The sequence below is a fragment of the Poromitra crassiceps genome (genome assembly GCF_964638095.1).
Source record: "Poromitra crassiceps genome assembly, chromosome: 18".
Lineage (NCBI taxonomy): Eukaryota > Metazoa > Chordata > Actinopteri > Beryciformes > Melamphaidae > Poromitra > Poromitra crassiceps.
Genome location: NC_139636.1, coordinates 7,183,907 through 7,198,742, shown reverse-complemented (window position 1 = coordinate 7,198,742; position 14,836 = coordinate 7,183,907). Strand labels below are relative to the sequence as shown.

Sequence of the window (14,836 nt, the reverse complement as noted above, 5' to 3'; positions counted from 1 at the left end):
AGTCCAGCCCTGCTAGGTAGGTAGGTGCTTCATACTAATGATGTGATGCATGACCAGAGACTTTGACAATCCATCAGTTCCTACATGGTCACTGAAATACCAATACCCTTCAAGGTGGCAAGTGGGCGGGGCACATGAGGTTTATCGCTCTATAAACTAGCAAAGAAACACACAAACACACATGCGTGCGCACACTCACACACCCGCACACCCACAGCACAGAATACTACAACAGTTACAGAGAAGTGTAATTACCGTAAATTCCGGACTATAAGGCGCACCGGTATATAAGCCGCAGCACCAAAATTGACTATTTTTTTCTTATATAAGCCGCACCGGTCTATAAGCCGCGGGTGTTTTGATGTTTAATTACCATATGAAAGGGTTCGTGCACAGAGAGGAATGTCGGGAAAGAGATGGCTGTTTGGGGAAGCTCCCATTTATTAACATTTCAACAAAACAAAACAAAAGTCAGGTCACTAATCCCCAGACAAAATCACACAACAATAGGCTATATTATGTGCAGCAAACGGCTGTAACCAGAGAAGTCAAGTCACTAATCCTCGTCTTCCTCTTCTTCCTGCGTACTGAAACCACCAAAGTCCTCATCTTCAGTGTCGGAAACGAACAGGTTCAGGGTGGCTTCGTCAACCACTCTCCTCTCTCCTTCATTGTCACTCAAAACCAACGAACTCCTCTTCGTCACTGTCGGCATCGAACAGCCTCTGAAGCCTCTGACGGCCCTCAGCGCCAGCTGTGGCGGCGTCATCCTCTTCATCCCGCAGCAGTCCAGCGTTTTGGAACCCGTTGGTGATTGTGGATGTTTTCACACTCCTATAATATTCCGTGATCTTCCTTTGTGTGAATTCGCCGAAGTTTGTGATTTTCTCCTGGTAGTCGGGAGGGAGTTGTTCAGTAGTTCTCGCCCGGACGGACAGTCCCTTTCGTCTCATGAATCGGAAGCACCAAGATGGGCCACCTATGAAATGTTCAATTTTCATTTCGGTGGCGACTGTTTTGGCCTTCAGTCGGATCTGCACCGTGGAAACGCCTCGGCCGTCTGCTCTCTGGGTCAACACCCAATCTTCAAGGGAATCTTCAAGTTCGGGCCATCTGCTTTTATGACCTCTGAAGGACTTTTTGGTCTTCTTGCACTGAGACAGTTCCTCCTGCTGCACCGTCCAACGCCTCACCATTGACTCATCGATGCCCAGGTTACGCGCTGCTGCTCTGTTTCCCTCTTTTAATGCGAGATTGACTGCTTTCAACTTGAAAGCTGCGTCGTGTGAATTTCTGCGTACCTTCCCCATGGTAAGTGAGAGTGTTGCTTCTACTGCTCGTCTTGTTGTGAATATTCCTTGATCTTCCTTTGTGTGAATTCGCCGAAGTTTGTGATTTTCTCCTGGTAGTCGGGGGAGGGAGTTGTTGGCCGAGTGGCCGTTTGCTTACCGTAATTACCATATGTAAGTGGTCACGCACAGAGGGGATTGTCGGGAAAGAGATGGCTGTTTGAGGAAGCTCCCATTTACCGTATTACCGTAACATTTCAACAAAACAACATAACACAACACCACCGTTGTTTATTTTTACAGTGCACACAGTGTCCGCGGTGTGGTGAAAAGAGGGCAAGAGAGGAAATTAAAACAGAAGTGGATTTATAGTTAGAAAGAGTGCTAAAAAAGAGAGATTTTATTTGTATTTTTTTTTTTTTTTTCTGAAAAAATCCATAGATAAGCCGCACCGTTATATAAGCCGCAGGGGCCAAAAAACGGGAAAAAAGCCGCGGCTTATAGTCCGGAATTTACGGTAGTGAGTTAGAGGCCGAGGCCCAAATCCACTCAAGATTGTTGCTAGCGTAAATCCGAAATCAGTCAACCATTGTTTTCATTTCCACCCATATTATTTGCAGAAACTGTCCAATTTCATTTTCATGATGGTGTTTTGGCGGGGCTCCAGTCTGCAAAACCATTTCATCACATTTTTTGCAATCATTGTTCTTGGCAGTGCTACCCAAAACTATAACTGGTCACACCAGTCAGTGCAAGTGGTATAATGTGTCAGATAATAGGAATCGTTGTAAACTTCCCTTTAGGAGAATCCAAATTCATTTTCATTTGTGAGCATTTGCATACAGTTTGCCAAACACAACAGTCAATGAATGATCAGTGTCAGGCACTTGTGTGCCTTGAGGCAAGTCCAGGTGTGCTTTGGGATGTTGTGACAACCATACATTATTATTGCAAATAGTCTACATGTACAAAAAGTCACGAGTTAATTTTGAATTGGACTATATCAGTTATTTGTATGCACTCATAGGCAGATTCTATAGCCTAAAGAAATTATTTCAAGGATAACAGAGAAATAATGATGGGGAAACACACATAGAGGCTATTTTGCACAGGTATTAGGTGTGCCTTGAGATTTTGTCTTGCACTTTGGTGTGCCTCAGACACACACAAGTTTAAACACCACTGGTCAAGGTAGTTCAGATGTCACCTGCACATACTGTCTGTACACACACTCTTCCCCCATAAGCGACCCAGACATGTTCAGGCCAAAGTGACAAGTTATTAAGACACAAGTTGACCCTGGTGCCTCTCTATCTCAGATCTTCTACATTCGATCGTCAAATAGGTCTAATTATTTATTTTTTATAAATACTTGATTCTAATCGGTCCCATTTCCAATTGATTGTAAATATGTAAAGATCAAAAAGTCTTTGATCAACAAAAACAAACATCTAAAGCCTTTAGAAAAGAAAGAAACAAACACTGATTCAACTTGTTTAATCAAGTAAAAAATTACAGGCTCTGAAATTTAATCTCATGGCTGTTCCTGTGCAATGCTAACTGAACCTCACGTCATATTAAGATAAACAGAATTTCTGGCGTGAGGACTCTGGAGACGATGAACCAAGCACACACGGATACACTCCAATTATCGCTCTCCAATGATAGAAGTAGAATTGGCTACAGCCCAGGTGGTGTATGATGGTATATAATCTCTGGTCCTGCATTTGTTTGAAACACAGTCACTGAAGAACTAAATGTAGGAAGTGAAATAAATTAACTGACAGTCCTTAAGTCAGTTTTGGTGGAGCACAAAGTCCTTCATCGCTTGTGGTAGTGGTAGGGAGTGGACTTGGTTCAGCCGATGTGTGCCCAGCACTGACCAGACTGTGAGGACATCTCTTGGCCTCCAGAAAGACCCTGAGAGCCTCAGTTTCTTCCCCCAGGCTGTCCGCATGATAAATGCAAGACAGTAGTAACTGTAGGACGTTGCCATGTTTTTTATTATTTTTTCTAACAATTATTTATGGTTCGATTATGGTATTTTATGCAGGCCGTGTTAGGCTACTGCTTTTTAAATTATTTGGTCTTTTTACTTAGGATACTGTACAATACTGTACAGCACTAAATGGTTAGCACTTTATGACTCTTATGTCCTGTGTCTTTTATTGTTATTATTGTTGTTTTCTTTCTTCTTTGACATAGTGTAAAGGCAGAGACCTAATCCTATTTCATTTCACTGCATGTTTTACCTTGTATGACATTGTATGTGACAAATAAACTACCCTTGACCCTTGACCCTTGAGGATCCGCCCTCACATCCAGCTCTGCCTGCTCTCTGGTCACCAGGGCCGGGTCAGCACCGTGGTCCAGCAGCAGCTGGACGAAGGCTGTGTTGCACCTGTTATTCAGCACCACCTCCAGCAGGAAAGAAGCCACATCACGGGTCAGAACGCCAGCGGCCTGGAGCAGCAGGCGGAAGCAGTCCAGGTGGTTGTGTACAGCACTGATGTAGAGAGGGGTCAGGGTGTCTGAGCCGTGTATGATTCTGTTCGGGTCGGCCCCGGCTTCCAGGAGGATCCGGACACAGTCCAGGTGACCAAAGCTCACGGCCAAGTAGAGAGGCGTCCAGTAATACTCATCAGCTAGGTCTACCTGTGCTCCCTGTGTGATCAGGTAGTCCACACAGGCAGCATGACCCCACAAGGCTGTGTATGCCAGAGGGGTCCCACACCCATAAAAACACTTCTCATTGATCTGCCTTCTGAAGTGGTCTTCCTGCAGCAGGCTCCTCAGTGTGTCCAGGTCTCCTTCACAGACGGCATCATAGAGCTGCGTGTCATCATGCCCTGCTTGAACAGCCATTCCTTCAGATGTGTCACTGTACCACACTGACTTGTATGCTGTGTCTCAAACAGAAGGTATTATTTGGCCGCAGCTCGGCTGCTGTGTGGCCAATGAGACCAGCATCACTGATGATATCAGATTTATGACATCACTGATGATGTCACAGTGGGATTTATGACATCGCCAATGATGTCACAGTGAGATTCATGACATCACTGGGATTTATGACATCACTGGGATTTATGACATCACTGATTAGGTCACAGTGGGATTTATGACATCACGGATGATGTCACAGTGGGATTTATGACATCCCAGTGGGAAAATCACGGTGCAGAGAAACAGACATCTTACAGACATACTTCCCATCTCTGATTCATTTAAACTTTTTACAACACCAGCAACAGAATTAACTAATGTGAGCCCAGCCTAAAACCCATTAGCCATGATTATGGCGCTACAATCCACAACATTTTGATAGTATTAGTCTCATTATTAATGTTGAATATATTATTGCATATTATTTTAGTAAGCTATCAATTAATAATTATCCAGTCACTGTAATAGCTACTACTGAGACTACTGAATGTGCCACATGATTCAGAGGATGAGGAGCGCAATCTAAGAAAAATCGCAAAAACGTAAACTTTAAAGTTTGATTTATTCAAATGACTCAAATGTACAAAAAGTGTCAAACTCATCATCAACACCAGACACTTGCTATTATGCGTTGATTGTGCACACTATATAAAAAACTAGGGAAAACCATCTCTGTGATGGTAGAAACTATGTGACTGCCAAAAAGTGGCACAAGGCGATTTAACCCTTGAAAAGCTGGTCTGAAAAACGCCATAGGTTGAGGCCACGTCTCATCATAGACAGTCCGCATGTCTGGGAACGCCCACAAAATGTTAAACGGCTGGCGCGCGAGTGGGGTAAAACCGCCGATATATCTCATGGGCTGACTCACCAAAAGACGTGCTGCGGCTCTAAACTACAGGTTCGGGGGTTCTAGAGCAGAACACAAGACGTCTGCTCAGATGTGCGTTTACTGCGGTGGTTAAATCCCCGATCGTGTCTGCCTGGGCTGGGCTATCAGCTAAATTCTAACTTTGCTGAATGGATAGAACAGGGGAATTTACCCCACCCTGACCCTGCCCCCAGGCTAACCCAGCGTCTATTGTGGGCGTTCCTAGAGCCTGTATGGGCGTTCCCAGACATGCAGACTGTCTCTATAGAGCCATTTTGGGGATACTGTAGGTTGTGAATTTGAAGTAACTGGTTTTTAACCCTTGAAAAGCTGGTCTGAAAAAGGCCATATAGAGCCATTTTTTTGTATATATGGGTAGGTGGACAGTATTTGTGAACATTGATATTTGATACCTTTTTCCTCCCCAAAGTGAAGTACAGTAGCTGGTTTTTCATGCATTTCACAGGTCTATTAGACCATGAGAACCAGTTTTGGCCAAACTGTACTCCACATATTCAGACAGTCTATTATGCCCCTGTTAGTAGCATTAATTGATAACTTCAACATCCTGCATGCTCACCTTTTGATATTTAATTATTAAAATGATGGGTGCTTCTTCCGCTTCCGGTGTAATAGACTGTTTTAACTTGACAAAAAGAACGTCTATGAGGATTTTACAGCAGAGCCATTCTGCTCTCCAGCCGTGTCGTTCGGGTGCTGGGATAACGTAATGCATTGTGGGTAGTCGGCTACTGTGGCTAATGCTAGCGGCTAGCGTAATAGTTACTTTACATGGCAGTAAAACGCCACTAAATGACCAAATTGATTCAACTTTTAACCATTTCGAGTAACACTGTTTCCATACGGACCCCCAGCGTTGGTTAGTTGTTTATAACGTGACTAAGGAAATGGCAAGCTGCAACAATAAGTCATGTTAAACCGGACCTTGTACCCACAATTATTTTTTTACAGTGGGGCATTCAACAATAAGGTGGATAGGCTAGTGATCATCTCTGACAATCTCAATGAGACTCATGATGGCTGGGCATATTGTAGCAGCAAAGCCACATCAAACCAAGCATCGCAGAGAAAGCTATCCGGCACCGCCGAGGGAAACAAACCGCTATAGCGCTTTGAGGGATTCATCATTAAAAGCTTCCTTTGCAATGCTGACGTTAAAGTTGAAATGATCTTACAAAGTAATTATTTCGTTTGTGATTCAACTCCGAAATTGTTTTAGTGCTTCAGTACAGAGATTTGACTAATCTTGTCAAGGTATTGAGGGAGTCCATATAGCTCTCTTGTTTTGATGAAAGAGTTTTAGCTGATTCCTATTAGGGATGGGCATCGAATTTCGAATTTTCGAATAATCGTTGTTATTATCAAGGTCGACTTTTATTATTGAAATTCGAAATTAAAAAAAAAAAAAAAAAAAAAAATTGAGTGAAATGTTGCATTGTCTCCCCTGATTCTAAGTATAGTCAAATTGCTTGGTTTGAGCAAGTAAAACAATTTTTATAAGCATTTTAAGCAAGGTTTATGGAAAAAGGAATGGCGGATGAAATCCCATGAAGAGGGAGAGGGGGTGACTTTGGCACCCCTTTGGCACTCAGACCTGAGCCTACTAAATATTTAATGAACCACTCATGATTGTCAAAACTGTTTTTTATTTTCGAAAATGTCAATGTCATGTAACATGTTCTTTACTTCAGTGGTGCAATGCTTGTTTGAGCTAAAAATCCACAGCAGAAGCTTTTTATATTAATTAATAAAGCCGTAGACTTAGAATCAGGGGAGACAATGCAACATTTCACTCACAAAAAAAAAAAAATCTTACATTTTTTTTTTTCCCCGAATTAAATTCGAATTTGGCCAGCGAATTTCGAATAGTGTTTTTGCTAGAAATGCCCATCCCTAATTCCTATCAAGGCGAGAAAAAGATTTCTGTGTTTTTATCTGTGTGTGTGTGTGTGTGTGTGTGTCCGTGTGTGCGTGTGTGTGTGTGTGTGTGCGTGTGTGTGTGCGTGTGCATGTGCAGGCTGCTATGTGTTCCCGCTGTGGGTGTATGACTGGAATGAATGTGATGAAAGGGTGTTGCGAGTTATCTCTAGACCTGTTACACTCTCTGGCACACTTTGTAGAGGAGAGAGCCTCTGCAGCCTGGTCACATGACGCTGGTCACATGACGCTCATACTGGGGCCTTAGAGGAGGGGATGGATGGTGGACATTGCCGCTGTAGGATTGGCCCGTGTCAGAAGCAGACATTGATTTGTCAGGAGGGGGAGGGGCATAGAAGAAGAAGGCAGAGTCAACTTCAACTTTTTTCTTCTTTTTGTCTGTCGACTGTTGCGACAATAAATTAGGTTTTTTATCAGAACTAGGCATCTCGCGCGCTCGATTCGCCCTGCAACCGCCCTGCAACTTGCATACGTAGCTCAGCCGCAGCGCGGCCTCGCCCACGGCTCGGCTGCTGCATGGCCTCGCCTGCCCTATTGGCAGGTAGGGATGCAACGGTGTGAGTTTTTGACGGTATGATAACCTTGGACAAAAATAGACGAAATATTACCATACAGCCGACGTCGTCTTTTTAGATGGGGGAAAGTTCAGGGGGGTCCTTGCGGCTCCTCTCTACTGTGATCTAGTCTAGGTAGGCATGCAGCAAGGGGGAGAGGCCACGTAAGCTGCACTCTGCAAGAGACCTGGGCACTTTGTTTTGGGGAAACAGCTGATACCGTGGGGAAGGTATGACGGCAAATCTTAGTGGTTTTGATACCGTGACGTTTTCAAACCGCGGTATACCTTCAAACGGTATACCGCTGCATCCCTAATTGGCATGTAGAGATTCAGAGTAGATGATACACACTGGGAGGTGTGAAGGGCAGATTTGGCTGCTGATGGTCTGATGGTGTAGTTAAGCCTATTTGGGTATTGTGCATCCTACCCTGAAACATGCACAGAACATTGTGCATGGCAAACCAGGCACTTCACAGTTGCACTTATTTTTTTTTGTTATCAATTTTTTTATTCATGATTTTGTTACATAAAACAGTACAATGTCAAGTACATTTTGAGATGTCCCCGGAGGGATCAGGGAGAATAGGAATAAAGACAAAAATACAAAAACACAAAAACAACCCCCCCCCCCCCCCCCCCTCCCTTTCCCACCCCTGTGGCGATCCGGACCCACCCCACCCACCCCACGTTGGTTTTAGAAGAAACAGAGAACACTGTTAACATTCAACAAAGAAAGTAAAGAAAATGAGTATTTAAACAAAAATGATCAGGTCAACAGCTGTTTGACTTTAGTTGCTGTAGAGGTCCATGTTAATAAAGTTTTTTCACAAGCTCCGTGCATTCGAGCTATTGATAGTTCCATATGCACAATGTTCAGGAAGGACATAATCCATGATTTATGGTTGAGAATGTGTGGAGGACTCCATCTTAGAGCGAGCATTTTCTTGGCAGCTGTTAGACCTGTAAATAATACCTGAGATTTATAAAACGGTAAAGCAAAAGGTGATGTGTCATTCAAAATGAATAGTTTAGGACAGCAGGGGACAGGCATGTCCAACAGATCCGATAATGTGGAGGAAATCTTTTGCCAGAATATTACAACTCCAGGACACTCCCAGAACATATGGATGAATGATCCGACAAGGTTGAGATTACACATTTGGCAGACAGGGGTGGAGATGATTTTCATGAGGTTGCGTTTTCTTGGTGTGAGATAAAGTCTATGTACGAAATTAAAGTGAATTAGTTTATGGTTTGGATTTTTGGACGTGCTGTCTATATTGTCCCATACGGTGGACCAGTTCACCTCTCCTTCATTGAGACCCAGGTCTCTCTCCCACACTTTTTGGACAGCAAGATGACCAGAAGAGGAAGTCAGTAACAAGTTATACAGTCTGGATACCAAACCAGTAGTGTGTACACCTATATTAAATATAGTATGAAGATTATGTGATCGTAAGGGACTGGTCCAGGGGACGCCATATGCACGCATGGAAGATCTGAGTTGCAGATATAAAAAGAACGAAAAGCCGGGTAAATCATAAGTTACTCGAAGATCGTTAAATGATCTGAGACCCTCATCACTACAGACATCAGCCAATACATGGATGCCTACTACTCCACTGAGGAAAAGTAAACGAGACACCTCCAGAAAGTAAAGCAGAGTTATGAAAAATAGGACTATTTTCATGCCATTTTACATGAGAATGGGTGGCTTTCTCTACCTTATGCCAAGTGGATAAAAGAAAAGACATTATGGGGCCCATTGATTTGTAGCGTTTAACACATTCACTGCCAGCCGTTTTTTCAATACGGTAGGTAGGTTCTGCCAAGGTTTTTTTTTGAGGATTCTGGCTCATCTTTCAAGAGCTGAGGATTATTTTCTGCTAAGATTTTGTGAACACAAATGATCTCAAAAGAACTAATAGAATGTGTGCTTTCTCTGTCTAAAAGAGTTAGTTTGTAGAGTTAGTAGTTATGTAGGCATTAGCAGTAGAATACAGCATGGTTTCAGCGTCTGAAAATTTATTCTGAGATAAATGGCTTTTTGTGAAATTCGATAGAACAGTCACTTTAACCATTTATTTTTGGCGTAAGACGTCAGACATCTAAACAATAGTTTTGAACAGTAATTTCCTCCATAGCAGCAGGAAACCCCCCTCTCCTTCAAACTCCTCCCTCCATGGGTGTGTCTCTGGTGGCTTTGCAGCGTTTGTCACAAGCGAGGCTCTGCCTGTCTGTGCTGCCTGGCTGCTGGCGGCTGCTCTTTGGGCGAGTCTGCATGAGTCGTTTCGGTTGTGAGCTCAGCTGCAATGAAGCTGCGTGCGATTGTGGGCTTTCTGCCGTGTTTCAAAGTGTGTTGCACGCATAATCTATTATGCAAATTTGCAATCCTCCACCGCCAGCTCCCAGCGCGATAATGCGCGAAAGCGAAAGCGTTTTCGCCAATCCATTTTACAGTATGAGAATGGTTTCCTCGCGCGTTCCCCTGCAGTTTTGGCTCGGCTTTTTCTAGTCTGGAGAGCACTGTCGCCACTTAGTGGGTCGGTGGAATGGGTTGTACACGTTCGGTGGCTCCAATATTTTTATAGGAGACGTGGGGGGCGTTGATCCACGTCCCACCGTCAATTTTTTTTTTTTTTTTTTTTTTGACGACTCAACTCGTCATTGGCAGTCAACCGTTGGATTTTTTTTGACGAGTCAACTCGTCATTGGCAGTAAACGTGTTAAGAGGTAAATTAGAGTAGATTAGGTCTTGTAAACGGTGTGGAGAAGCTATTTTTTCCTCTATTGTTCGCCATGAGATTGAAATGTTGGGGTCTAACCAGACTGATAATGGGCGTAATACATATGACCAAAAATACATCTTTAGGTTGGGCACGCAAGTCCTCCATCCTGTCTGTCACGTTGTAAAGTAGTCAATTTAATTCGTGGGCGCTTCCCTCGCCAGATAAATCTTGTAATGAGAGCGTGAATCTTATCCCAGTAGTTTTTAGGAGGTGAGAGGGGTATCATATTGGAGAATAAATGAATTAAAATGTCCATTTATTAACTGAAATGTGGGCTTGCGGAGAAAGTGGGAGAAGAGTTCGTTTTTCTAAGTCGGCTTCCACTCTATTTAAAATACCTTGGTCATTTTTAGTTGTGGTTATGTAGAGAGAGGGGAAAATTTCTATCCCAAGGTATTTAAAGGATTTTACTACTGGGATGTGAGGAGGTAAAGTGGAAGGGCAAAGAGATGAGTTAAGTGGGAGTAGGGAGGACTTAGACCAGTTAATTTCAAAACCTGAGAGGGCACTAAATTCTTTGAAGATATTTAGAACATATGGTATGGAGGTAGTGGCATGGTCTATGTATAATAAAATATCATCGGCAAATAAAGAAATGTGATGTGTAGTGTTACAGAATGTGATGGGTGAGATCATAGGGTGTTGTTTTATTGCTAGAGCTAAAGGTTCGAGTGAAAGCGCAAATAATGATGAGGAAAGTACGCAGCCTTGACGGGACCCTTTGAAGATAGAGAAAGGAGAAGAGAAAATATTGCCTGTGATAATCATAGCTGAAGGATTAGCATAGAGAACTTTAATCATGCTAATGAAGTTAGTGCCCAAGCCAAATTTATCTAGAGTCATCCATAAGTACTCCCATTCTAAATGATCAAATGCCTGCTTGGCGTCCAGTGAGAGGACTGCACAAGGGGAAGGAGTGTCTTGTGTGAAATGTATCACATGTAAAAGTCTACGTATATTATCTGCAGCTTGTCTAGTTTTAATGAAGCCGGTTTGATCGTGATGTATAAGTTTGGTCATATGTTTTTGAAGTCTCATGGCTAACACCTTTGCATATATCTTGATTTCTGCATTCAAGATTGAAAGAGGTCTGTAGCTGCTGCAAAGGGAGGGGTCTTTCTTAGGTTTTAAATGCACAGTCAAAATGGCAGAGTTGGCATCCCTATTAAAAGAGCCCTGTTCTATAGAAGTGGTGATCATCTGTAACATGGGGTGACCCAGGCAATCCCAAAAGGCAAGATAGAATTCTGGCGGAATGCCATCCCAGCCAGGTGATTTGCCCTTTTTCATGGCCTGCGTAGCTAACTTAAGTTCCTCAAGAGAAATAGGAACTTGTAGCTGTTCAGATGTCTCCTGAGTTAGGGATGGTAAGTTCACATTATTGAGAAAGGTTTCACATTTATCGTGATCTAGAGTCACTTCTGAAGAATACAGACTAGAGTAAAAATTACGAAATTCATTATTTATAGGATTGGTGATAGGGTTATTTGAATGGCTAGAGACAATAGTAGAAATAATAGTGTGTCTGTTGTCATGTCTCAGTCTCTGAGCAAGGAGATGACTCACTCGGCCTGGGCCCATTAAAGTAATAATTTCTTCTAGTTTTGTGAATAAGAAATTCAGCTCTCCTTCTGAGGAGGGAGTCGAGTTCTATACGTGTTACTTGAATATTTAGATTTCTGGTTTCACAAAATGATATTTGCTGCTGCCGCTCCTGCTCGACTAATGTTGATTCCAATTCTTGAATTTTATTAAGTTTAATCCTGCTGAGATGAGAGGCAAAAGATATTGTGGTGTTTCTAATACATCCCTTCAAAGCATACCAGAGGATGCGCGGGTCGTCTACAGAACCGACATTTTCTGATAGGAATTTATCTATTTCAAGTCTGGCAAATTTACAGTAGTCTGCATTCTTCAAAAGTTCGGTGTTCAACCGCCAACGTGTTGCCGGCTTAGGAGGTGTATTTAATAAGGTAAGTTTGACCAATATGACCTTCCTTTCCTTCATGAAGTCTCCAGCTCCCCTGCCTCGTTCTTCTCTCCTCTCTCAGCCTCTCTCCTCTCCTTCCCTCCTCCGCTCCCCTGTCTCGTTCTTCTCTCCTCTCTCAGCCTCTCTCCTCTCCTTCCCTCCTCCGCTCCCCTGTCTCGTTCTTCTCTCCTCTCTCAGCCTCTCTCCTCTCCTTCCCTCCTCCGCTCATCCACCTTGCTTTGTTTTCCTCGTCCTCCAGAGCAGGCCGGCCAGCCGCAGCAGCCTCCCTCGTCTCTGTCTCCATCCTCGTCGCTGTCGCCTTGCTCCGAGGCTCGGGTCACGCAGTTCATCCGCCAGTTCGTAGCGTCCTGCCTGCTGGTGTCCGACTCCAACACCGAGCTGTCCTATGTGCTGCCCTCCGAGGCCGTGAAGAAGGGCTGCTTCGAGAGGCTCTTCCAGGTCCGTAGTACACAACGATATTAAGATGATCGGCAAAGACGCTAGTAGAGATATCATTTAACATGACATGCAGAACAACATAGCGAGAGTCTGTGGGCCACTCTCAATATCCTGTATCTTCATGGAAAACTGACTGATTGATTTGTCCAGAATCTGGGATGGTGCACATTATGAGAAGATTTGCCTATACAGTATGTTGGATAAACATACATATTTATGTAGTCCTGCTGTTCAAACTGGTTAATAGCCCTTAAGTATGGATTTAGACTATTTATATATGGTATATTATAACAAAAAATTTGCAATGAAAAAGAAAAAGAAAATCAGGAACAAATCACTACTTAACTAATGTTACTGCTAGCATACACTTAGCAAGGCCTGCTATGCTGACATGCTATGCTAACATCTTCCACAAAGGATTATGATTGACCTTATCAGGAAATTGGGGAACTTGTGATGAATCTTCCCCCAAGCAATTTGAATGGTAGAGAAATGAGAAAGGGGGGAAAAACCAATGTTACAATACCACTAATGACAGCAGAAGCAGTAACTTGCAGTTCATCAGCTAAAGTCTATAAAGGTTACTACCACAGACGTTTCAAACATGGTAGCTCAACTAGGACCTCATGGACATCCTCTTGGACACATCACGTGAAGATGCCGAGCCCCCTGACCCATACAACCTGAAGAAAGACAGAGGAGCAACAGGCAACGGAGAATGCACAGTGAACATATTTCACCCATACAGCCAAGAAATACATTGGTTCAATATCTGAAAAAGCGGTTTGGAGAGTGTAGCTTGAGGCCTTTGTGAAATGATTGATATATAGTGGTGGTCACTTCTGTTGTATCTGCCCCCGCAGGCTTTAGAGCAGAGCTTGGACAGCCTGGCGCTGACCAGCTTCGGGGTGATGGACACCACCCTGGAGGAGGTCTTCCTCAAAGTCTCTGAGGAGGACCAGTCGCTGGAGAACAGCGATGCCGGTGAGACCCCCCCTTCCCCACACACACACACACACACACACACACACACGCTGTCTCTCACAGCTCAACACCTCCACAAAGTTTTCGGCGGGCTTCATCAATTAGTTATGACTTTCTCAACGAGAACAGATTTCTGCAAGATGTGCATCATCTCGAGTTAAAGTGCTGACTTGAGACTTTTGCCAGTTTGTTATTTTGCGCCGCGTTAAAATGCTAATGTCCTCTCCTTCCTTCCTGCTCCCTTTGGCAGACATGAAGGACTCCCCGGGGGGCAGCTCGGTGGGGAAGCCGAGCGCGGGGGGCCTGGGGGCGCCTCAGGGGGGCACCGGACCCTCGGCCCAGAGCGAGAGGCCGGAGGTGGTGCTGAGCAACCTGATGATGTGCTCCAGGCTGAGCCACAGCCAGGCGTCGCTGAAGTCGTCCTCGTCCATCGGCTCGGTGAGGGGAGACGAGGGGGGGCTCTACGCCGACTTCTACGGAGAGTACTGTCCACTCTTCGACAACGGCCAAGAATCCGACTCGGCCAGCCTGAGGGGTGAGAGAAGGAGATGTGCTGCGTCAGACGCTCTGTGAGCGTTATGACAGCTGCCACCCAGAGATTTGAGGGTGGCACAGTGGAGAAATGGAAGGCTTTTTCCATTTCTGGATTTTGCCCCGACTGCTCAGATTGTCTCAGATAATACGGTTACAGTAAGACGTGATGCAATGACACGATCGTAAAAGTATTCTGAAATTTAAGATCGATGAGATTAGACCAAATGTTAATTATCCCTGTGGGGAAATTTGGAGTAGAGTAATGTACAGACCAAATAAAATAAGAATGGAGCAAATGAGGAAACAGAAACCATCTGGAATTTTGACAACACCAGAATAGACAGCAGAATAATTAAGTATGACTAGAATCTAGTCATCTAGTCCCTAGATCACACATGTGGCCCGCGATGGAATTGCAAAAAAAAGATACATTTGTATTTTTACAGTGCACCTGAATACCCGCTGAATAAATGTCCAAAA

At 43.9% G+C, this 14,836-nt stretch overlaps 1 protein-coding gene across 1 annotated transcript in view; it reads left to right on the top strand.

Moving 5' to 3' along the window:
- LOC310792490 (ATP-binding cassette sub-family A member 2-like) overlaps positions 1 to 14,836 on the top strand; it is a gene marked incomplete at both ends in the record, with an annotated part of 85,099 nt that overhangs the window by 29,660 nt on the left and 40,603 nt on the right. Inside the window, 3 exons of the mRNA XM_083654170.1 lie at positions 12,639 to 12,838; positions 13,702 to 13,822; positions 14,073 to 14,357. Coding sequence (XP_083510296.1) covers positions 12,639 to 12,838; positions 13,702 to 13,822; positions 14,073 to 14,357 — 606 coding nt within the window. The remainder of the gene's footprint in view (positions 1 to 12,638; positions 12,839 to 13,701; positions 13,823 to 14,072; positions 14,358 to 14,836) is intronic.